The sequence below is a fragment of the Schistocerca cancellata genome, unplaced genomic scaffold (assembly GCF_023864275.1).
Source record: "Schistocerca cancellata isolate TAMUIC-IGC-003103 unplaced genomic scaffold, iqSchCanc2.1 HiC_scaffold_708, whole genome shotgun sequence".
In the NCBI taxonomy this organism is placed as follows: Eukaryota; Metazoa; Arthropoda; class Insecta; order Orthoptera; family Acrididae; genus Schistocerca; species Schistocerca cancellata.
Genome location: NW_026046719.1, coordinates 1479918 through 1503541, shown reverse-complemented (window position 1 = coordinate 1503541; position 23624 = coordinate 1479918). Strand labels below are relative to the sequence as shown.

Below are 23624 nucleotides of genomic sequence, written 5' to 3'. Positions count from 1 at the left end.
CTCTCCTCTGAAAGTGAGAAATACAGCGAAAGTTTTTCTGGAACCTCAAATCCTAGAAGCATAGAGCGATAAAACTCGAGTGCCCCCCCCCCCCCCCAAGTACCATCATTCACTGCGACTATAACGACCCAGCTTTGTTTTGAGACTGTCTAGCTCTTGCTGTTGGTTCACCTTCAGTGGGCAGCTAACGGCGGTTCTTGCTCTGTTTGCGGCTTACGCTTTCGTATCGGGAACGGGCAAAGAAGACATAGATTCCGCTTCCGAACATTTGTAAGCACTTTACGAGCTCGTAATGTCGTGTACACGAAAGTTGTATGCTACAGCTCCACTGTGGAGTTAAAACTGCAGTAAACCAAAGGACTTGGGATCAGTTGTTTTTGTGTGCAAAATTCCTGTTTACACGACTATTTGGGCCTCGAAGTGCAGGAACTGGCCATGAAATATTTGCCGAAAAAATAAGGGAATGAGACTGACGCAGCTTGAAATCTTCTTACACAGGGTGACAAACTAAAGCCGGCACGAAAAATATTTGCAAATCTGTCACGAAAAAAGTCACCCCAGTTCACGAACTGGTGAAATGCTCTTAACAGAATCCGTTGGCGTAGATGCAGCGCAGTTGGCTATTTATCAGACTGTGGGATACGCGAAGCTTCTCTGCTTGAGTGACGGTAGCAACAGAATTTTCATTTTCTGCCGCGGCTCTTCCAATGTGTCGGCATTATCGCAGTATAGCGAATTTTCCAACTTGCCCCACAGTTAAAAATACGTAACAGGAAGAAACATTAACTCACGGAACACGTCATGAAGAAGCAGTGCATCTGTAACGCAAATAGCTACCGCGACCCGTGCTCCAGTCTCTGGACTCCTTATCAAGCGGGCATGGAAACGGACATCGAACGAATTAGACGCGCGCTGCTAGATTGTAACGGTCAATGAAACTTTGTGGAAATATTTATGACATGCGGAAGAGAAATAGTGAATGAACCATTGAAAGGAGCACATTTTAATTTCCACATCCGAGGGTAACATTTGTTATCTGCTTACTATGTTTATGTTAGCATCCGCGACAGCCTGGAAACGTACTAGAAATACCATTTCACCTCGTCTCCTACCTTCCAAAATTCAAGATACGATAGATTCTGGCATATAACTTGAGACTTTTTTTGCGCTTGTCACCCTAGTCTTCAGTTATTTGCTGGATGTGTTCTAATCACTGTCTTCTTCTACAGCTCACCCTAGTATCACGGAACCTATTCCTTGATGTCTTAGCGAATGTCCCATTATCCTGTGCCTTCTTCTTATCAGAGTTTCCCATATATTCCTTTCCTCTCCTATTCTACGGAGAACCTCCTTATCCCTTACCTTATCAGTCCACCTAATTTTCAACAGTCTTCCGCATCACCACATCTCAAATTCTTCGATTCTCTGGTATTTTGGTTTTCCCACAGCCCACGTGTTACTACCATACAATACTGTCCTCCAAACATACATTATCAGACATTTCTTCCTCAAATTAAGGTCTATGTTTGATGCTTCTAGACCTCTTGACCAGGAATGCCCCCTTTGCCACTTCACGCCTGCCTTTCACGTCCTCTTTGCTCCGTCCGCCATAGGCTATTTTGCTGCAGAAGACTCCTTTAACTTCGTCTACTTAGTGATTCCCAATTCTGACGCTAAGTTACTCGCTGTTCTCATTTCTGCTACTTCTCATTACTTTCGTCTTTCTTCAATTTACTCTCAGTCCAAATTCTGTACTCATTAGACTGTTCACTCCACTCAGTTCTGTAATTCTTCCCCACTTCACTGAGGGTAGCAATGCCATCAGCGACTCTTATGATTGATATCGTTTCGCCTTGAATTTTAATTCCATTCTTGAACCTTGAATCTTGGGATATAGACGATCTTCTTCTTTCGCTCATAAAGCGAAAGAAATCGGACGGAAAATCGCTAGCATTGGTAAGATGTACACCTGCGATGCAGTACACTGTGGCTTGCGAAGGGTGTACGAGTGTTTGGACGCAGAACTCTTGCCGAGGTTGAATGTACAATATGAGCTGTTACAGCGTCTTGCAGACAGCATTGATGCATTCTTTCATCTTCTGTCACTTGAGCCACAGTGGATTAAACTTTTGGCCCGCTTTTGTTTCGGCCACTACGTACTTACCTCAACTCTATGTTATCTTATAACGAACTCCTGAGTTGTTCCTAGAGGAACACGTTCAGTGGGTTTCAATAGAATACCTTCCAGAGAGAGCGCGACCGAACTTGCATGGCTTTAAAAAAGTATCGTTGAAATTCCTCGATGGTCCCTTCATTAACGTTGTCGTTCTGGTATTCAGTCCGAAGACTGCTTTAATGTAGTTCTCTACGTTATTCTGGCCTCGGTAAACCTCTTCATCTCCGAATAACTACTGCAATTTAAATCCATTTTAAACTGTTTACTGTCATCATCCCTTATTAATTGCTTTTTTTTCAGAAATAGTTTTCTTGCTATTGCCAGTCTGCATTTTCTATCTCCTCTACTTCGCCTATCATCTGTTATTTTGGTGCCCAAGTAGCAAAACTCAACACCCACTTTTAAAGTCTCATTTCCTAACCCAATACTCTCAGCATCATCTGATTTAATCTGACGACAGTGCTTCACCCTCGTTTCGCTTTCGTTGATATTCTTGTTATAACCTCTTTTCAAGCCACTATCCATTTTCTCGCCTGCTCTTTCAAGTCCCTTGCCGTCTCTGACGTAATTATAATGTAGTCAGCGAATTTCAAAGTTTTATTTCTTCTCACTGAACATTTATTCAGTTTCCAAATTTGTTCCTGATTGACTTTGCTGCTTGATCAGTGTAGACATTCAATAACATCATGAATATATTACCCTGTCACTTTCCCTTCTCAAACATTGTTTCCTTTTCATGTCCTTCGACTAGTATAGTTGCAATTTGGTTTCTGCACAAGTGTATACAATCTTTCGCCCCACCTCCTCACCCTGTATTTTGTGCCTGCTTCCTTCAGAATTTCAAAGGGAGTATTCAGCTGACATTGTCAAAAGGTTTGCCTAGATCTAAAAATGCTGTAAATGTATGTTTGCCTTTCTTCACCCGGTCTTCTAAGGCAGTGTCGGCGAAGGCATGCTAAACCATGTATGCGCAACGCGCTGCCCATGTGCGGTCCGAGATCTCAGCATGTCTCGGCATTACTCGGTACGTCTCGGCTTTGTTCGTTCCTTCTCGGTGTTGTGATTTGGCAGGAGCCAATTCACGGAGTTTGGAGGAAGCCGAAAGGCACGCGATTAAGCTCACGCAGGCTGGCGTGAGGTCTGGAACAGGTCAGAGAAATAAGACTAGCAAAACAAGAGTAACTGGTAGAATACTTAATTACTCCACAATTGGTGAACATCTCTCGTTACTGTACAGGCTTCACAAAATTAATTATCAAATGCTGTGGCGCCTTGCTAGGTCGTAGCAAATGACGTAGCTGAAGGCTATGCTAACTATCGTCTCGGCAAATGAGAGCGTATTTGTCAATGTAGCATCGCTAGCAAAGTCGGCTGTGCAACTGGGGCGAGTGATAGTACGTCTCACTAGACCTGCCGTATGGCGACGCTCGGTCTGCAATCACTGACAGTGGCGACACGCGGGTCCGTCGTATACGAGTACTAGCGGACCGCGGCCGATTGAAAGGCTACCAACTAGCAAGTGTGGTGTCTGGCGGTGACACCACACTCGGTACAGCATTTCATTTAGCAGTGCGGTGCGACACTTCCTTCCAGGCGTTTGGTGTGGCTTGTTTTGATCTGCAGGACTTCCTTCATCTCGGCAGAATCGTGATGTAAGCGGTATTGATGTTCCGCTATCTGCTCACAGTATAAAGGAAGTTGATAGGTGCAGCGACTGTTCGCACAGAAAGAAGCAGTGTAGCGATCTATTGTAGTAATATTTTTAAAATGAATGGGAAGCACAGAGGAGAAGAACGAGAATTTTCAATATCTACTTTCTAAGACAAAAAAAATAATAATAAAAAATAAAAGCACACCACGAAGAAAATTATCCGATTGGGACCGTAAACATTACAATTTCACAAAACTTACACGAGTTATTCAAGTGAAAAAGCTTCAGAAATTGAGCAAGTCCACCTCTGGGCCTTATGCAAGCAGTTATTGGGCTTGACATTGATTGATAGAGTTGTTTAATGTCCTCCTGAGGAATATCGTGCCTAATTCTGTCCATTTGGTGCGTTAGATCTTCAGAAACCCAAACTGCTTGAAGAGCCCGACGAAATCTTTATTGACTTGCTCAATTTGTGAAGGTCTTTCTCTTGAATACATCATACAATTTTTCTGAAATTGTAATCATTTGTTTGTCAGTGTATGTACATTACATCTAATGTCTTCTGTCTCATTCAGATTTCTTCGTGGTGCGTCGTTTCTTTCCGTCTTACAGTGTATTATGTAACCGCATAATCGAGGAGTACCGCAAGTTTCCTAAAAGATTTAGCTAGTGACGGAAGAGCTAGAAATTATAATCATGAACAGACGATTTGTACGGTATTCATAGTTCCGTACGTTAAGTATGAATGGTGTTCATGGTCACAAACTGTTCCTTCCACAATGCCATTTTGTTTTTAGATGCATCCACTTCGCCATCAAATTAGAAATACGTTGCTTCTCAGCTTGCAATGTCTTACTGACGGCAGTCTGTAGACAACTCTCTTTAAAATTCAATCCGGGTCTTCTAATTTTGCTTCATGTTTTCCTTTTTCCTTTAGAAATTCAACAGTAGTGGGCTTTCAAGCGACAACTCGTTCCAGGGCGTTAAAGAAAATGCGAAGTTTGTTTTGTTTGTGATCCGTGTTGTTGAGAAATATGAAACAAAGCCGCGTGCCACATGCAGTGCTTTTGAAGTTCACCCTCCCCCCACTTCCGGCTAGGACAGCATGGCATGGTAGAAGGGGAAGTGTGCACTCGGGCGAGAGAGATCTGGCGCGCTTGCAAAAGAACTGCACGTGAGCCGATTCCCTGTCCGTCCTTGCTCCAAGTATGTTGTAGGGTCAGCACTGCCTGGCGTGTTCTGCATTTCCTGGAACCCAAACTGGTGCTGGCCAAATTACACCATCTCATCACGTTCTGCGGCAGCATTAGATTAGATTAGTTTTTCGTTCCATAGATCCGTGCTGAGGAGATCCTCGTGGATGTGGAACATGTCAATTTTTTAAGCAGAAATAACAATACTAATAGTATGAATATATACAATACATCATTTGTTTCTATTAAAAAATTCGTCATTGGAGTAGAAGGAGTTGGTCACTAGTAAATCTTTCAGGCTCCTTTTAAACTGATCTTTATTTGTAACTAAACTTTTTATGTTTGCTGGCAAATTATTGAAGATGAGTGTTCCTGAGTAGTGGACCTCTTTTTGAACTAAAGTAAGTACTTTTAAGTCCTTGTGCAGATCATTTTTGTTCCTGGTATTGTATGTATGAACTGAGCTGTTTGTTGGAAAAAGAGAGATATTATTTAGGACAAATTTCATTAAGGAGTAAATATACTAAGAGGCAGTAGTTAGTATACCCAGTTCTTTGATGAGGTTTCTACAGGACGTCCGTGAATTTACTCCACAAATAATATGTATTACACGCTTTTGGACTCTGAAAACTTTTGTTTGACTTGAAGAGTTACCTCAAAATATTATACTATATGACATTATGGAATGAAAGTAGGCAAAGTATGCAAGCTTTTTCATTTTTATGTCCCCTATATCTGCTAACACTCGAATTGCAAATACAGATTTGTTAAGGCGTTTCTGCAGCTCTGTGGTGAATTTCTTATCAAGTTGTAATCCCAGGAATTTAAGACTGTCAACCTCTTCTATCTGCTCTTCTTCATACTTTATGCATATGCTGGATGGAAACCTCTTACAGGTTCTGAATTGCATATAGTGAGACTTTTCGAAGTTTAATGTCAGTGAGTTGGCTTTGAACCATTTATCAATATCCATGAAAATATCATTAGCAGATCTTCCTAGAACTACACTCGACATGCTATTTATTGCAATACTTGTGTCATCTGCAAACAAAACGAACTCTGCTTCTGGCAGTGTAACTGATGAGAGATCATGAGCAAAGACGTATCTGCATGTTAAAGTAATAAGTAAGACTACTGTAAATGATACGCTTGCATCGCCTTCCCATCGGCTGTGTTTTAGGCGAGCTCTTTTAACCGTGGTGTAACGCGGCTCCGCCTGTTGCAGGTTACTCAGCCGGCCCGCGGGGACATCCACTACCTGGCGCAGCTGCTGGGCCCGTCCCACCGTGACCAGCAGATCCCTCTTTTCCACCGGGTGGCAGTCTAAACCCAGGTGGGTTCGACATCAAACACAACTTACAGCTAGTACTGCTAATGTCACTGTCTAACAATTCCTTCCTTACGGACGAGAGTTGGTCACAAAGTTTTAATGAAGACTTTGGAAAAGGTACGGCTCCGACTGTAAAACTTGGTGGTGGTGTCAGTGCTCCTCTGTATATTTTTCCCAATGGCGGGCAGCTTGTCAGAGAATTTGGTTGCAGAAGACTATATCTTGGCTTTCCAGGAAACAATCCACTTCGGAAATCGCCTCATCGCCGATCTGGATGTTTTCTTCATTCAAGTAAAGAAGACGTCGTCATTGGGAGCCATAGCAGTAGAATACAGGTGTGAGGCGTCTGATAGCCCAAAGCAGCAGCACGTCTTGGGCAGAAAGAGCTGAGGCGATATCTTGGAGCAGAATCACCCACTTGGGCAGTTTCACACTATGCTTAATCTTGATAGCCCCCTGAAACCCTGTCCAGAGGTTTCAATACTATACAGCTGTGACGGTTTGCCCCTTACAACCATAACTGGTAGCATCACACTATAGTAATCGCAAAAGACACTCAGCCTCTTCCCTTTTTCGGCAGAGGTGACTCCACATGTTTCCACTGACTGTCTTGGACGATGATGTTTGGTTTGTGGGGCGTTCAACTGCGCGGTTATCAGCGCCCATACAAATTCCTAACCTGTTCTCAGCCCAATCTCGGCACTTTCACGAATGATGATGAAATGATGAGGACAATACAAGCACCCAGTCATCTCGAGCCAGGTGAAAATCCCCGACCCCGCCGGGAATCGAACCCGGGACCCCGTGCTCGGGAAGCGAGAACGCTACCGCGAGACCACGAGCTGTGGACGACTGACTGTCTTGCTCCCTCGCCTCGATGTCATAGTTGTTGTGAGAAGATTACATTGACTGACAACTAATCGCAACACCAAAAAATAATTAATGTAGGGTAACGAAATTTCGGGAATAAATTTGTCTAGGTAACATACCGGGTGATCAAAAAAGTCCGTATAAATTTGAAAACTGAATCAATCATGGAATAATGTAGATAGAGAGGTATAAATTGACACACATCCTTAGAATAACATAGGGTTTTATTAGAGCCAAAAAAAATACAAACGTTCAAAAAATGTCCGACAGATGGGACTTCATCTGATCAGAATAGCAATAATTAGCATAACAAAGTAAGACAAAGCAAAGATGATGTTCTTTATAGGAAATGCTCAATAGTCCACCATCATTCCTCAACAATAGCTGTAGTCGAGGAATAATGTTGTGAACAGCACTGTTAAGCATGTCCGGAGTTATGGTGAGGCATTGGCGTCGGATGTTGTCTTTCAGCATGTCGGTCGATCACGATACACTTGCGACTTCAGGTAACTCCAAAGCCAATGATCGCACGGACTGAGGTCTGGGGACCTGGAAGGCCAAGCATGACGAAAGTGGCGGCTGAGCACACGATCATCACCAAACGACGCGCACAAGAGATCTTTCACGCGTCATTTTGTGAACTTTGGTTTTTTTTTTGTTCTAATTAAACCCCATGTCATACCATACCTCTCTATTTACATTATTCCGTGGTTTATTAAGTTTTCAAATTTATACTGACTTTTTGATCACCCGGTATTTAAGTGACTAACATTGCAGGAGCGGAGGTTAATGTAAGCGCGAGATAATCCATTACAAATGCAAAATACTGGTACATTAATGACCGGTGTAACCGCCAGAACGTTGAATGTAAGCATGCACGTGTGCATGCATTGTATTGTACAGGAGCTGGATGTCAGTTTCTGGGATGGAATTCCATGTCTGTTGCACTAGGTCGGTCGACAGAGGGACGGTTAGTGCTGTTTGTGAGTGACGCTGGAGATGTTGTCCGATGATAACTCGTAAGTGCTTCATTGGAGACAGAACTGGTGGTCAAGAAGGCCAAGGCAACATGTCCACACTCTGTAGAGAATTTTGGGTTATAGTCCGCCCCCGTTGGCTGAGTGGTCAGTGCGGCGGAATGCCACGCCAAGGGTCCCGGGTTCGATTCCCGGCTGGGGTAGGAGATTTTCTCCGCTCAGGGACTGGGTGTTGTGTTGTCCTCATCATCATTTCATCCCCATCTCCGACGCGCAAGTCGCCCAATGTGGCGTCGACTGTAATAAGTACTTGCCCTTACCCGAATGGTGGACTCCCGGCCCACAATGCTGTACACTCATTTCATTTTGTGTTATAACATCGGTACGTGGGCGAGCGTTATCCTGTTGAAAAACATCCCCTGGAATGCTGCTGTTCATGAATGGCAGCACAACGGGTTGAATCATCAGACTGACGTACAATTATGCAGTCAGGATGTGTGTCATATGAAGTCGCACCCCAGACCGTAGCTCCAGGTGTAGGTTCAGTGTGTCTGGCACGCAAACAGATTGGATGCAGGCACTCAACTGGCCTTCTTATAGCCAATACATAACACACGGCCATCATTGTGCACCTACGCAGAACCAGCTTTCATTAGAAAACACAACTAACTTCCGCCCTCTCGTCCAGTGAGCTCTCGCTTAACGCGTGTAAAGTCGCCAACGGTTGTCGTTTAGGGTTAGTGGAACGCACGCTACAGGGATTCTGGTTCGGATGCGTCCTTGAAGTAACTGATTTGTAACAGTCCGTTGCGCCACTGTGGTGCCAACTGCAGCTCAAACTGCTACTGTAGATGCAGTATGCATCACAGCCGTATGCTGAGCACGATGATCTTCCCTCTCGGTAGTGCCACATGGCCGTCCAGAGCCCGATCTTCTTAGGACTGTACATACACGTGACCACCGCTGACAGCAATAATGTACAGTGGCTACTTTCCTGCTAAATCTTTCTGCAATACAGCAGAAGGAACATCCAGCTGCTCCCATCAACTCACCACGTACAGTCTCAAAGGTAAAGAACGCTCACGGTCGTTACAGCCTGTATTTAAAGCAAACCTGATTTGCATCACCATAGTGGCGCTACTAGCGCCATTCGTATGCGTCTGGAGCGAAATTTGAATAGACATCATCTTTCAGATGTAGTAACACGCCCACCAACTTTAGTTTATCTCACACAACTCTTTCTTGACGTTGTGTTGCTTTTTTCCGTCACTGTACTTTCGTCTGGCCATGGCTGTGGGTTCTTTGATTGCTTCTGGAGAAGGCTCATCTAACTAGAACACATGAAACATTAGTCCACTTTATTACATAAATTTATAAAAGATTCACTTAACTTTGACACACTTCTTTGCCACAGGAGTACTGTACAATTTACAACTGTCATGGACTAGCGAAGCATTCCTTGATGCACTAATTAACAGACTCCTCCCTTGCAGTGTAAAACGCAACATTCATTAAAGTACACTTCATCAGAAATTGTAACAACTCGTAGTTCCTACACTATGATGTTGACTCCACGAGATGAGATCACAAAGTGGACTCAACTCTTGCATGCTCGACACTATACTGACCTCATTGTAAGGGCGCTGCTACTCTGGGAAGGAGGCGTGGTTTTCGGGAGTGCCTTCCATTGGTTGTTGCGGATTGCAGCGAGCTCTCGCTAATGTCTGTGGTGTCGATTCAAGTTTCCGACTTTGGTGTAGCACCACGATCTCTGGACGATACCAGAACAGTGATACACCCAACACTCGTCCATGGTAATGAGGCAGCTAAAGAAGTCATCTGGATTCAGCGGATGCATGGATTATTGCAGACATCGGCTGTTTTGTTACAGCTCCTCTGCCGGCGTACTTCGGAACTGTGGGGTGGTGATTTCAATGTGTACCAGGGGTGCAGACATGCAGCTGCAAATAAACAAAAAGGTGACATGTCGAACAATCGGGTCTACTGCCGGATGTTTGTGTCGCTCTGGCACAATATTTCGGCCACGTAACTCGTTGCCTTCTTCAGGTGCTACCTGACACTGCCGTGTTGGAGGATCTTGTCCAGTATTTATGCCCAGAGGGCGCTGGGTGCTCCCTTTGCCGTCCGCGCCCGCCTGACGCTGCTTGTAAGGTGTTGTTTCTTCCCCGGTGCTCCCTCGGACGTCCGCGCCCGACTTGGTCTCCATCTGTGGCAGCTCTCTGAGGTCTGTCCTTTGTTGGGCGCTCCATTCGCGGTCCGCGCCCGTCTGGCGCTGATCCTGTTCTGTTGGCACTTCCCTGGTGCTCCGACGGTCGTCCGTGCTCGGCTCGTCCATCATCTGCGGTCGTGGCGGCTGTCAGAGGCCCGTCCTGCGTCGGGAGTTGCGTTGGCGGTCCGCACCTGCCTGGCGCTACTCCTGCAGTGTTACTACTTCTTGAGGAGTTTGTTGGTTCATTTCGTTGAGCCCTGATAAGCTCCAGAGCCGGACTCCACGCCGAGCTGAGCTGGTAACCTCTGTCTCGGTTTATTAGGTTGCCTGTGACCTTGATCTCGATGGCCTCCTTTATGACACTGTCCCAAAATCTTGGCGTCTGTGTCACAATTTTGGTGTTGTTGTAGTCCATTGAGTGGCCGAGCTCCAGACAGTGCTCCACTATGGCAGATTTTGTTGCCTGTCCGAGTCTGGTGTGCCTCTGGTGTTCTTTGCACCTGACGTCCACCACCCTGGTTGTCTGGCCAATGTATGACTTTCCACACTGGCACAGGATGTTGTAAATGCCTGGTTTACGTATCCCCAGGTCGTCCTTTACACTCCCTAGCATGGTCCCAATTTGGGACCATGCTAGGACCATAACTATTGCACCCTACTTCTGTTTGAACTTGTGTTCATAATTTTTATCCCCTGCACTTAAATCGTTACCAAATTAACTATTCTTCGATGCTTCAGAATGTGTTTTATCAATCTATCCCTTCTTTTAGCCAAGTTTTGCCAAACATTTCTTTTCTTCTCGTTTAAACGGATCATCTCCTGATTTGTTACACGATCTACTCATCTAATTTTCAGTTTTAATCTATTGCATCTCATTCTCTTCTTGCCTATACTGTTTATCGTGCATTTTATACACGTGACTCAACTATTTTAGTATTTTTTTCTCTTGATAGGACATCCACAGCCGTTATGTATATTATTCCTGATTGATAACATCCATGAAATTTTAGTTTTCCGCTAAAAGGAAAGCGCAGACAGGTTTCAGGACAAAAGTTCGATCTTTAGGTGCATAGAATGTCCATATGAGCCAACTAACAGGGGTTAATATAGTGATTATTTGGTGCATGGCATGTAAGCAGGGAATCCATTTCATACATTCCTTAGCCAGACGGAAAACCTCTCGAAGATCATGCAATTGCCCAAGCTTAATGGTGTCACTAACACACACCCGCATAATCGGAGATAGCCGGACTTTCGCTCACAGTACTGCATTACGGCCATGTAAAAACCATACCAACTGTGTCTCTTTGGACAGATGTCTTTAACAAATGTTTCCTTAACACAGTAATCTCCCACGTATTTTTCCAAGCAGTAAGTCTCAAGCCTTTGTAAGTTCTCTCCAGTTACGGTTTCAGTAATGTTGTACAAAGCACCAGTAGCACTGCAAAATTTATTTAACTGCCGGTTTCAGGTGCCAGTCTCCCTGTCTTTGGCACATCTAGAATGTGTCAAACTGTGTGTGGCTGCGTGAAGTCTGGCTTCTTGCAGCTAAATTAGTTTTGTTCTGCGAGGCATAACACCACCTCACTAGTCGCGTTGCATTATTTTACTGAATTTTGACCGTGATTTTGTTTCGACAATCGGATCCAGTTGTTTATTCGTCTCTGAAACATATCACAATCTAAAAAAATTCAGATTTTTGAAACGTTTTGCTAGGTCATACTGAGCTGTTGTTACGAGTGGTAGTAAGGTAATATCAAGGTCGCCACTTTAAATGGGAAACGATTTTTTGGAAACAAGGTAATTGTAATATTCATTCTGTAAGTAAGTAAATTTCTTCGCTCACTGTTTCATCAGGAAACTATTTCAAGGATGAACTTTCTACTAAAGTCTTAATTTTGCGCTTCACTGTGGTTTACTAATCAACAAGAAAATTACTCCACCACATTAACCGTTACGAAAGTAATCTGAATGGCTCAGAATAAAGCAGGATCTGAAATTATCGTGAAATCAACCTGCACATCTACTTTCGTTACATAGGTGTTCCATTACTACAAGTACGCAGAAATGAGCATACACTTGTTACACTCACAAAACAATGAAATGCTATACAAAAATTAAACATTAAACAATAAAATGAACATTAAACATCGGACCGAATTTAAAAATTTAAAATGATGTCATAATCTAGTCATTAAGAGGTATAATCCTCTGTTAAAAGTTTAACACAATGAGACTAGTGTAATAGTTAGAAACCGTGTGTTTGTCTTGATGCAGCTTAACTGACAGCACGGATACCTGGACTTTATTTATCCAATATTTGAGAACGAGAGCACTTAGCGACTTCCAAAAAACTTTACACATGATTTCAAACGTTAACGATATTTTTTTCCCGCTGATACTCCCCCCCCCCCCCCCACACACACACACAAAATGATAAAAAGGTTATACCTTACTACATTTTTCGCTGTTCACAAACTTCAGCACCAGGCATTAGGTTTTAACTGATTACTTCTTTAGTAGTAACTGTGTTCGCAAGACGAACAGTATCTACATACAACATTGAACGTACCTGCAAAATTATATCATGGTACGACACACAATTCAGAAGATAATGATTATAAACGTTGAAGCCGAGCGGTCTGAGGCGCTGCAGTCATGGACTGTGCGGCTGGTCCCGGCGGAGGTTCCAGTCCTCCCTCGGGCATGGGTGTGTGTGTTTGTCCTTAGGATCATTTAGGTTAAGTAGTGTGTAAGCTTAGGGACTGATGACCTTAGCAGTTAAGTCCCATAATTTTTCACTCACATATAAACATTGAAATGCGTGGAAAACTACCTTTAGCTTAAAATGGTGCGAAAATTACCTAGACCCTATTGAGCCAGTATTTCATAATGAAAGCAGTTACCGACTCCCAAGAAGCTTTAAGCATAATTTCAAACTTACTCTAAACTTTTTCTTGCTTACTTCCTTAACGTCAAATATTTGCCGTATTAAGTCAACTGAGTTATCGAATGTTTCAAGCTATTTAATACGTGGGAGTTCGATACTATAAAGACTCGTGGGTTCACCGGTACAAAAGAAAACAGTACTGTGCCTGGAGGTACGATTCAAAGCCCTGGGTCGACGTCGGCGAGTGCTGCGTAAACATGGCCGCTGCATTTACGCTGCTCACACATGGCTCTTCTACTAATTGTCAGTTGCCATGGAGGACTATAGAACCATATGTCGTCTTATCATGCGTAACAAAGTATGCACAAAATGCAGATAAAACATCATTAATTCAAAATTGAAAATTACGAATGACCTAAACTGTAGGTGTTACACACTGAGACGCACAACGTCGCTGTAAGTTGATCATTTACTGTTTCTTCGTATGACCATCGCAAATGTAACGAAGTTTATTTTTTTATTGTTGACATGTTATTCAGTAAGGAAAATCATTTGCACACCCCCGAAGCCAGTAGCCATATCCAATCCAGCAGCTGAAATGGATTTCGTGGGGATTTTCTCTGCCTCGTGATGACTGGGTGTTGTGTGCTGTCCTTAGGTTAGTTAGGTTTGTTCTAAGTTCTCGGGGACTGATGACCATGGATGTTAAGTCCCATAGTGCTCAGAGCCATTTGAACCATTTTTTGGATTTCGTGTATTTTTTTGTACTTACAATTGGTGCGATGGAACTGAGGCGTGGGGCGAGATACCGTGTGTGTGTATGTGTGTGTGTGTGTGTGTGTGTGAGTGTGTGTGGGTGGGTGGGTGGGTGGGTGGGCGGGTGGGAGGGGGGGTGCGTGGGTGGATGTGTGTGCGTAGTATACCCGAGATAAACGTTAGAGAATTCGATATTCCGAGATCCACAGCGATACCAAATTTCAGGCGTTACCTCTCACCACAGGCAAGCAGCGGCCGACGACCTTGACTTAACGAACAAAAGCAGCGGCGTTTGCGCAGAGTTGTCAGTGCTGACAGACAAGCTACACTGTGCGAAAGGACCACAGAAATCAGTGTGGGACGTACAACGAGAGTATCCAGTGGGACGATGCGGCGAAATTTGGCGTTAGTGGGCTATGGCAGCGGACGACCAACGCGAGTGCTTTTGGTAACAGTACTACATCGCCTGCAGCGCCTCTCGTGACCTCGTGACGATATCGGTTCTACCGTAGACGGCTGGAAACCGTGGCACGGTCAGATAAGTCCCGATTTCAGTTGGTAAAACCTGATGGTAGGGTTCGAGCGTGGCGCTGATCCTACGAAGCCGTGGACGCAGATTGTCAGCAAGGCACTGTGCAAGCTGCTAGTGGCTGCATGCAATGGACTGAGTCCTCTGGGCCAGCTGCAACTTCATCTGCAGCCATTCATAGACTTCATGCTCCCAGACAACGATGTCACGTCACCATGCCACAATTCGCAAGTTCGTTTGAAGAACGTTCTGGACAGTTCGAGCGAGTGACTTAGTCACCGGCCGACACGAATCTGCCGGCCGCGGTGATCTAGCGGTTCTGGCGCTGCAGTCCGGAACCGCGGGACTGCTACGGTCGCAGGTTCGAATCCTGCCTCGGGCATGGGTGTGTGTGATGTCGTTAGGTTAGTTAGGTTTAAGTAGTTCTAAGATCTAGGGGACTTATGACCTAAGATGTTGAGTCCCATAGTGCTCAGAGCCATTTGAACCATTTGACACGAATCTCATCCAAAATTTATGGGACATAATCGAGAGGACAGTTCGTACACAAAATCCTTTACACTTTCGTAATTATAGCCGGCTATAGAGACAGCATGACTCAATATTTCTGCAGGGCACTTCGAACGACTTGTTGAGTCGATACCACGTCAATTTGCTGCACTACGCCGTGCAGAAAGAGGTCCTGCACTATATTAGGAAATATCGCATGACTTTTGTGCCATCTCGCTATATAGGATATTTTGCACAACTAGCGTGAAGTCATACAAAAGATTAGTCATTATTAGCGCTGTACACTTTAACGCAAGCATTTCAGTAGGATCAGAGCTGAAGATCTTACAACAAGGGGATCACGGTTAGCTTACTTCTAGCGTCACGTGATTTTTGAGAGCGCCATCATTGATGTGTTTTTGTTGCCTGTTACAAAAATGGAGCCGGCCGCTGTGGTCGAGCGGTTCTAGGTGCTTCAGTCCGGAACCACGCGGCTGCTACGGTCGCAAGTTCGAATCCTGCCTCGGGCATAGATGTGTGTGATGTCCTTAGGTTAGTTAGGTTTACGTAGTTCTAAGTTTTAGGGGACTGATGACCTCAGATGTTAAGTCCCATGGTGCTTAGAGCCATTTGAAACATTTCTGAAACTGCGAAAATCCAATTAGAAAATCACAAGAATCCATTTTGGGGATGAAATGTACCGTTTTTGTTCAGTAATTCCTATAATATTCCTATTCGCGCTTCGCCACCCCCCCCCCCCCCCCCCCGAGGTTCGAGTCCCCCCTCAGGCATAGGTGTGTGTGTATTGTCCTTAGCGTAAGTTAGTTTAAGCTACATTAAGTAGCGTGTAAGCTTTGGGACCGATGACCTCAGCAGTTTGGTCACATAGGATCTCACCATAAATTTCCAAAAAATTTTCCTACTTATAGTTCCCATACAGACCGGGGAAATAGTATTTCACTAATAACAGTACACACAGGGACCTACATGTAATCACTCTTTCCTATTCCGCCCACGAATGCAATGAGAATAAACTCCAATACGGAGTACAAAAGAAGTTTGTTTGTGAAGCAATTTATAGCGATTTATAGGATGCAGGGCAGATAGTTGTGACACGCTTTCTTCGTAAAATATTGTCTCTCAAGTGCGTTTTGTGTAAGTGATTACCTTGTACAGATTATAGTGCGTGCAAGAGCGCTGATAGGGCGCAACTTGAGGCTTGTGTGATAGCCTAGTCCTCCCGAATAGCACCAAGTGGGGCCGTCGACATTAACGTACCCGTCAGACGCGCGTATCGCGATCGGCAGGGTCTTAAAAGCTCGAATTACGCGACTAGCGAACGGGTGAACCTCACAGCTGGGTACTAAACGTGGCTTGTAAACCGGCCGATTGGCACGTGCGTTATGAAGAGTTTATAGCCACACTCCATAATGTTCTGCGCCCAGGGCTATACAGCTTAGATAGTTCAATTAATTCCGACACTCCACGTGAAACAGAAACGTGATTTGAATTTTTTTCGTTCTGTACCCTTTGACTACTCACGTTGGTGTGTAGAATGTACAGGGTGTTTCAAAAATGACCGGTATATTTGAAACGGCAGTACAAACTAAACGAGCAGCGATAGAACTACACCGTTTGTTGCAATATGCTTGGGACAACAGTACATTTTCAGGCAGACAAACTTTCAAAATTACAGTAGTTACAATTTTCAACAACAGATGGCGCTGCGGTCTGGGAAACTCTATAGTACGATATTTTCCACATATCCACCATGCGTAGCAATAATATGGCGTAGTCTCTGAATGAAATTACCCGAAACCTTTGACAACGTGTCTGGCGGAATGGCTTCACATGCAGATGAGATGTACTGCTTCAGCTGTTCAATTGTTTCTGGATTCTGGCAGTACACCTGGTCTTTCAAGTGTCCCCACAGAAAGAAGTCACAGGGGTTCATGTCTGGCGAATAGGGAGGCCAATCCACGCCGCCTCCTGTATGTTTCGGATAGCCCAAAGCAATCACACGATCATCGAAATATTCATTCAGGAAATTAAAGACGTCGGCCGTGCGATGTGGCCGGGCACCATCTTGCATAAACCACGAGGTGTTCGCAGTGTCGTCTAAGGCAGTTTGTACCGCCACAAATTCACGAAGAATGTCCAGATAGCGTGATGCAGTAATCGTTTCGGATCTGAAAAATGGGCCAATGATTCCTTTGGAAGAAATGGCGGCCCAGACCAGTACTTTTTGAGGATGCAGGGACGATGGGACTGCAACATGGGGCTTTTTGGTTCCCCATATGCGCCAGTTCTGTTTATTGACGAAGCTGTCCAGGTAAAAATAAGCTTCGTCAGTAAACCAAATGCTGTCCACATGCATATCGCCGTCATCAATCCTGTGCACTATATCGTTAGCGAATGTCTCTCGTGAAGCAATGGTAGCGGCGCTGAGGGGTTGCCGCGTTTGAATTTTGTATGGATAGAGGTGTAAACTCTCCTTTATTGTATCGCTTTTCGGTCCTTTGGTTACATTAAACCTCCGTTGAAAACTTCGTCTTGTTGCAACAACACTGTGTTCTAGGCGGTGGAATTCCAACACCAGAAAAATCCTCTGTTCTAAGGAATAAACCATGTTGTCCACAGCACACTTGCACGTTGTGAACAGCACACGCTTACAGCAGAAAGACGACGTACAGAATGGCGCACCCACAGACTGCGTTGTCTTCTATATCTTTCACATCACTTGCAGCGCCATCTGTTGTTGAAAATTGTAACTACTGTAATTTCGAAAGTTTGTCCGCCTGAAAATGTACTGTTGTCCCAAGCATATTGCAACAAACGGCGTATTTCTATCGCTGCTCGTTTAGTTTTTATTGCCGTTTCAAATATACCGGTCATTTTTGAAACACCTTGTATGAGACTGGCGATATACCATCTGACTTTCGGCTAAACAACATCCACACAGTTCTGATGATTTCAAGAGCCAACAAATGCGAGAATTATCGCACAGCCATCTTAACATCTCATTTACCCAAACTGCTGGCGAGAATAACATACAAAAGAATGGAAAAGAAAACTGAGGATGTGTTAGATGATCACTTTGGCTTGAGGGAAAGTAAAGGCACCAGAGAGGCAGTTACGACGTTGCTGTCGATAATGCAAGCAAGATTGATCAAAAATGATGACACGTTCACAGGATCTGTCGACTTGCAAAAAGCGTTCGACAATGTAAAATGGTGCAAAATGTTCGAATTTCTGAGGAAAATAAGGGCAGGCTATAGGAAAAGACGAGTGTTACACAATATGTACAAAAACCAAGAGTAAACAATAAGAGTGGAACTCCAAGAACTCCACAACAGAAAAGAGGTGTAATTAAAAGTCTAGTGCACAGAGCTAAAAGGATTTGTGCGCAGGATTCGAACCTGCGACCGTAGCCGCAGCGCGGTTCCGGACTGAAGCGCCTAGAACCGCTCGGCCACAATGGCGGGCTTTCGCAGTTTGTACCAGCTGACAAACCAGGAATTGCCCGGGTAATCATTTTGCTAATTTTCTATTAGAAACGGAAACTAAAAATAAACTTTGTTTGTAGTGCAATATCGAAAAAATTTCATTTTCGTTTATTCGTGAAAAAACCTTTGAAATTGTGAAGCATATGTACAAAGAAATATGCGTAATGTACAGATGTGTAAGTACAGTGTCCAGGACAGTTCCTGTATGCTGCCCACAACTGCATCGCTTGTCTACAACGTGATGTTGCAAACGTCTCCATGGCAACGCCCCTACATACTCGATTGTTATCACCTACAGCCATTTGCGCTCTGCAGTTTGAAAGTTGTCAAAAGCGATGCCAGATGTCAGGGACATCGTTAACTCGACAGAAGTAATGTCTTCTACATCTACATATCTACATATATACTCCGCTAGCCACCAAGCCGCGTGTGACGGAGGCTACTATTCGCACCGAAGTCATATTTCCCCCGCTCTGTTCCACTCGCGGATCGCGCGAGGGATAAACGAATGTCTGAACGCCTCAGTACGAGCTCTAATTTCCCTTAACTTTGAATCGTGATCATTGCGCGATTTGAAAGTTGGTGGTAATAATATATGCTCTACATCTTCGGGGAAGATCGGATTTCGGAATTTAGTGAGCAGCCCCTTTCGTTTAGCGCGTCGTCTATCTGCAAGTGTGTCCCACTTCAAACTTTCTATGAGATTTGTAACGCTCTCGCGATGGCTAAATGTACCAGTCACCAATCTTGCCGCTCTTCTTTGGACGTTCTCAATCTCTTGAATCAGACCCAACTGGCAAGGGTCCCATACAGACGAACAATACTCTAAGACGAACTAACGTATTGTTAGCTATTTCCTTTGTTGAAGGACTGCATCGCTTCAGGATTCTACCAATAAACCGCAACCTAGAGTTCACCTTACCCGTTACTTGTGTAATCTGATCGTTCCATTTGAGATCATTTCAAATACTCATACCCAGATACTTGGCGGATGTTACCGTTTCCAAAGACTGGGCATTTATTTTGTACTCCTACAATAATGGCGATTTTCGCTTTGTTATACGCAGTAGGTTACACTTACTAATATTGAGAGATAACTGCCAGTCATTACACCACCCATTTATTTTCTGCAAATCCTCATTGATTTGTTCACAACTTTCGTGTGATACTACTTTCCTGTAGACTACAGCATCATCGGCAAACAGTCTAATGCCGCTGTCAATACCATCAACCAGATCGTTTATGTAAATCGTGAAAAGCAGCGGACCTATAACGCTGCACTGGGGCACACCTGATGTTACACTTGTTTCTGTTGAAGTCTCCCCATTCAGGACGACACACTGCTCTCTGTCTGTTAGAAAACTTACTGTCCAACTGCATATGTCATGAGATAGGCCGTAAGCGCGCAATTTTTGGAGCAAGCGACAGTGCGGAACTGAGTCGAACACCTTTCGAAAGTCGAGGAATATGGCATCCTCAGCCCTTAGGCATCACCGAATGCAGATATGGAGGGGCATGTGGTCAGCACACCGCTCTACCGGCTCTATGTCAGTTTCCGAGACCATCGTCTCTACTTCTCAATCAAGCAGCTCCTCAGTTGGCCCCACAAGGGCTGAATGCACCCCGCTTGCCAACAGCACTCGGCAGACCCGGACGGTGACCCATGCGAGTGCTAGCCGAGGCCAACAGTGATTAACTTCTGTGATCTGACGGGAACCGGTGTTACCACTGTGGCAAGGCCAATGGTGTAGTAAAGAATAAATATATTCATATATGATGCGGTATTTTTTTCATGCATCTGAAGATTTATGACATCATATCTCCTGAGATATGTGTGGTATCGTGATGAAATTTTGCAGGTGCATTTAGCGGCATATGTGGATACTGTCTGCGAGATTGATTGCGAATAGAATTAGAAACACAGAAGTAATAGATTTAAACGTCGTGCATAATGTGGCAGTTTTTCACACATGTCATTGTTTGTGACGTCTTATCTCCTGAACTATAATATGTATGTGGTTCTTACCTCCACATCGACTGTTGCCTGACAGTAAGGGGTATGTATACCCAGGTTTGGATGTAATCGGTGCAATGATTTAGTAGGAGATGTTTCTCGGCCGGTTTCGGCTCAAAAACGCGGAACTTGTGGGACATCGTGGAACATTCCCTACAGTTTCATGATGTTCTGGTAGGTGATGGCGCTAAGCATAGCCCTCAAAATGGTGTCTGTTACAGTGAGGTGCTTTCCAAGCAAAGTGCTGTCACTGAGCATCGCAGATATTCACAGGCGTTTGCAGAATGTCTACAGAGACCTGGCAGTGAGCAAAAGCACGGTGAGTCGTTGGGCGAGGCGTTTTTGGCGTTAATGGGCAGTGGCAGCAGACGACCAACATAATTGCTTTTGCTAATAGGACGACATCGCGTACAGCGCCTCCCCTGGGGTCTGGACCATATCGGTTGGGCCCTAGACGACTGGAAAACCGTGTCCTGTTCCGGTGAGTGCCGATTTCAGTTGATAAGAGCTGAAGGTAGGGCAGGCCACACGAAGCAGTGGAGCCAGGTTGTCAACAAGGCACTGTGTGATGTGGCGGCGGTTGTGTGTTCACATGGAATCAACCGATCGTTAACTGGAAATGGTCGTGTTCGGCTGCTTGGAGACCATCTGCAGCCATTCATCGACTTCATGTTCCCAAACAATAATGGAATTATTGTGGATGACAATGCCCCATGTTGCTGAGCCACAATTGTTTGCCATTGCTTTGAAGAACATTCAGGACAATTCGAGCGAATGATTTGGCCACCCAGATTTCCCGACATGAATCCCATCGAACATTTATGGGACGTAAACGAGAGGTCAGCTGTACAGCCTGCAGCCCAGCATGGTGTGGAAGTCAGCAATCGCGCTGGTCAAGTGGCCGGATCGAATGCCGAGTCAATATATGCTCATACATGGTGATGCTGCGAGCAGCAGGACGTCACAGCGAGCAGCTAGTGTATATAAAGGGCGTAACAGCAGTCCACTGGCAGCCATACCACTTGGCAATGGCCAACGATTGCTTGGCTGGAAAACCGAGAACTATTTATTATACACTCATGCTCATATATTAAGGATAATTGCAGAATGTGGTGCCACACAATTTAGTACCACACAAAACTGGCGCTAATAGCGTAGGCACATAGGGAACACACACGACAGAGATCTATCAGTCCACGGTATTGGTGATAAGTTGAGGAAACCGTCCCGAAACAAATGTGCCACAAAACGCCACTGTTTCCTGCACAACGTGGGATATGATCACCATGCACACGCACACAGGCCGCACAAGGGGTTGGCATACTCTGGATCAGGTGGTCGAGCAGCAGCTGCTGTGGTATAGCCTCCCATTCTTGCACCAGTGCCTGTCGGAGCTCCTGACGTGTCCTAGGGGTTTGAAGACGTGCAGCGATACATCGACCGAGAGCATCGCAGACGTGCTCGATGGGGTTTAGGTCTGGAGAACAAGCAGGCCACTCCTTTCGCTGACATCTTCTGTGTCAAGGTACTCCTCCATGATGGCAGCTCGGTGGAGCCATGCGTTATCATCCATCAGGAGGATGGTGGGCCCAATGAACTCCTGAAAAGGCGGACATACTGGAGCAAAATGACACCCCGATACACTTGACTTGTTACAGTTCCTCTGTCAAAGACATGCAGGGATGTACGTGCACCAATCATAATCCCACCCCACACCATCAAACCATGACCTCCATACAGGTACCTTTCAAGGACATTAAGGGGTTGGTATCTGGTTCCTGGTTCACGCCAAATGAAAACCTGGCGAGAATCAATGTTCAGACTGTCCCTGGACTCGCCCGTGAACATAGCCTGGGACCACTGTTCCAATGACCATGTACTGTGTTCTTGACACCAGGCTTTACGGGCTCTCCTGTGGCCAGGGGTCAGTGGGATGCACCTTGCAGGTCTCCGGGTGAATAAACTATGTCTGTTCAGTCGTCTGTAGACAGTGTGTCTGGACACAACTGTTGCAGTGGCTGCGATAAGGTCTCGATCAAGGCAAGATCCTGCAGTACTCCGTGGCCATCTGCGGGCACTGATCGTGAGATATCGGTCTTCGTGTGGTGGTGTACACTGTGGACGTCCCGTGCTGTAGCGCCTGGACACGTTTCCTGCCTGCTGTAATCGTTGCCATAATCTTGAGATCACACTTTGTGGCACACGGAGGGCCCGTGCCTACGACCTGCTGTTCTCGACCAGCCTCCAGTCGCCCTAGTATTCTACCCCTCATAACGTCATCAATATGTGTTCTTTGAGCAATTTTCAATACACAGTCACCATTAGCACGTCTGAAAACGCATGCACACTTACTCGCTGCACCGTATTCTGACACGCACCAACGCACCTCTGCGTATGCGGACTGCTGCCATCGCCACCGTGTCACGACCGCAGGTCAAATGCCTCTCATGGTCATACCCCGAGGTGATTTAAACCCGAAAACCGCCGACCAAAGCGTTATTTCACCATGTACCAGCATTATCCTTATTTTAAGAGGTTGAGTGTACATGTGGATATTTGTCTTGCTGCAAACAAGCAGGTTTCTTGATTAAAGGTATGCACGTTCTGCAGAGCACTAATCACATGGAGCCGATGAGATCCTACATGGCATTATGTATGACCCTACTAAACCCATCGCTTGCATTTTCGCTTAACAGTATGGGTGGCCGTCCAAAGCTAGCAGCAACATCATGTCCGATAAATCACAGTCCCGATAGGCCATGGTCATGCCAGTCTCGTATCCTGATGTTCGCTGACAGATGTTTCTCCTTATACTGAGTGGTTACAATTAAAGTGCAGCTACTCACAGAGGTCCACTGTTGGCTGTAATTATTGTGTGGCAGCGAAACACTGTAGATGTGCCCATGCTGAACCAATTTATGCTGGAAAAAAATTAGTTCCAATTTTGGCCACCAGATGCAAATTTGGCGCTGTGAACGCAAGAAAGACGTATAGAAAGGTTTCCATGGTAATG

At 45.0% G+C, this 23624-nt stretch overlaps 1 protein-coding gene across 1 annotated transcript in view; it reads left to right on the top strand.

Moving 5' to 3' along the window:
* LOC126140953 (prohormone-2-like) overlaps nt 1–23624 on the top strand; it is a 268452-nt gene that overhangs the window by 234336 nt on the left and 10492 nt on the right. Inside the window, exon 7 of the mRNA XM_049915240.1 lies at nt 6246–6353. Coding sequence (XP_049771197.1) covers nt 6246–6347 — 102 coding nt within the window. The 3' untranslated portion in view covers nt 6348–6353. The remainder of the gene's footprint in view (nt 1–6245; nt 6354–23624) is intronic.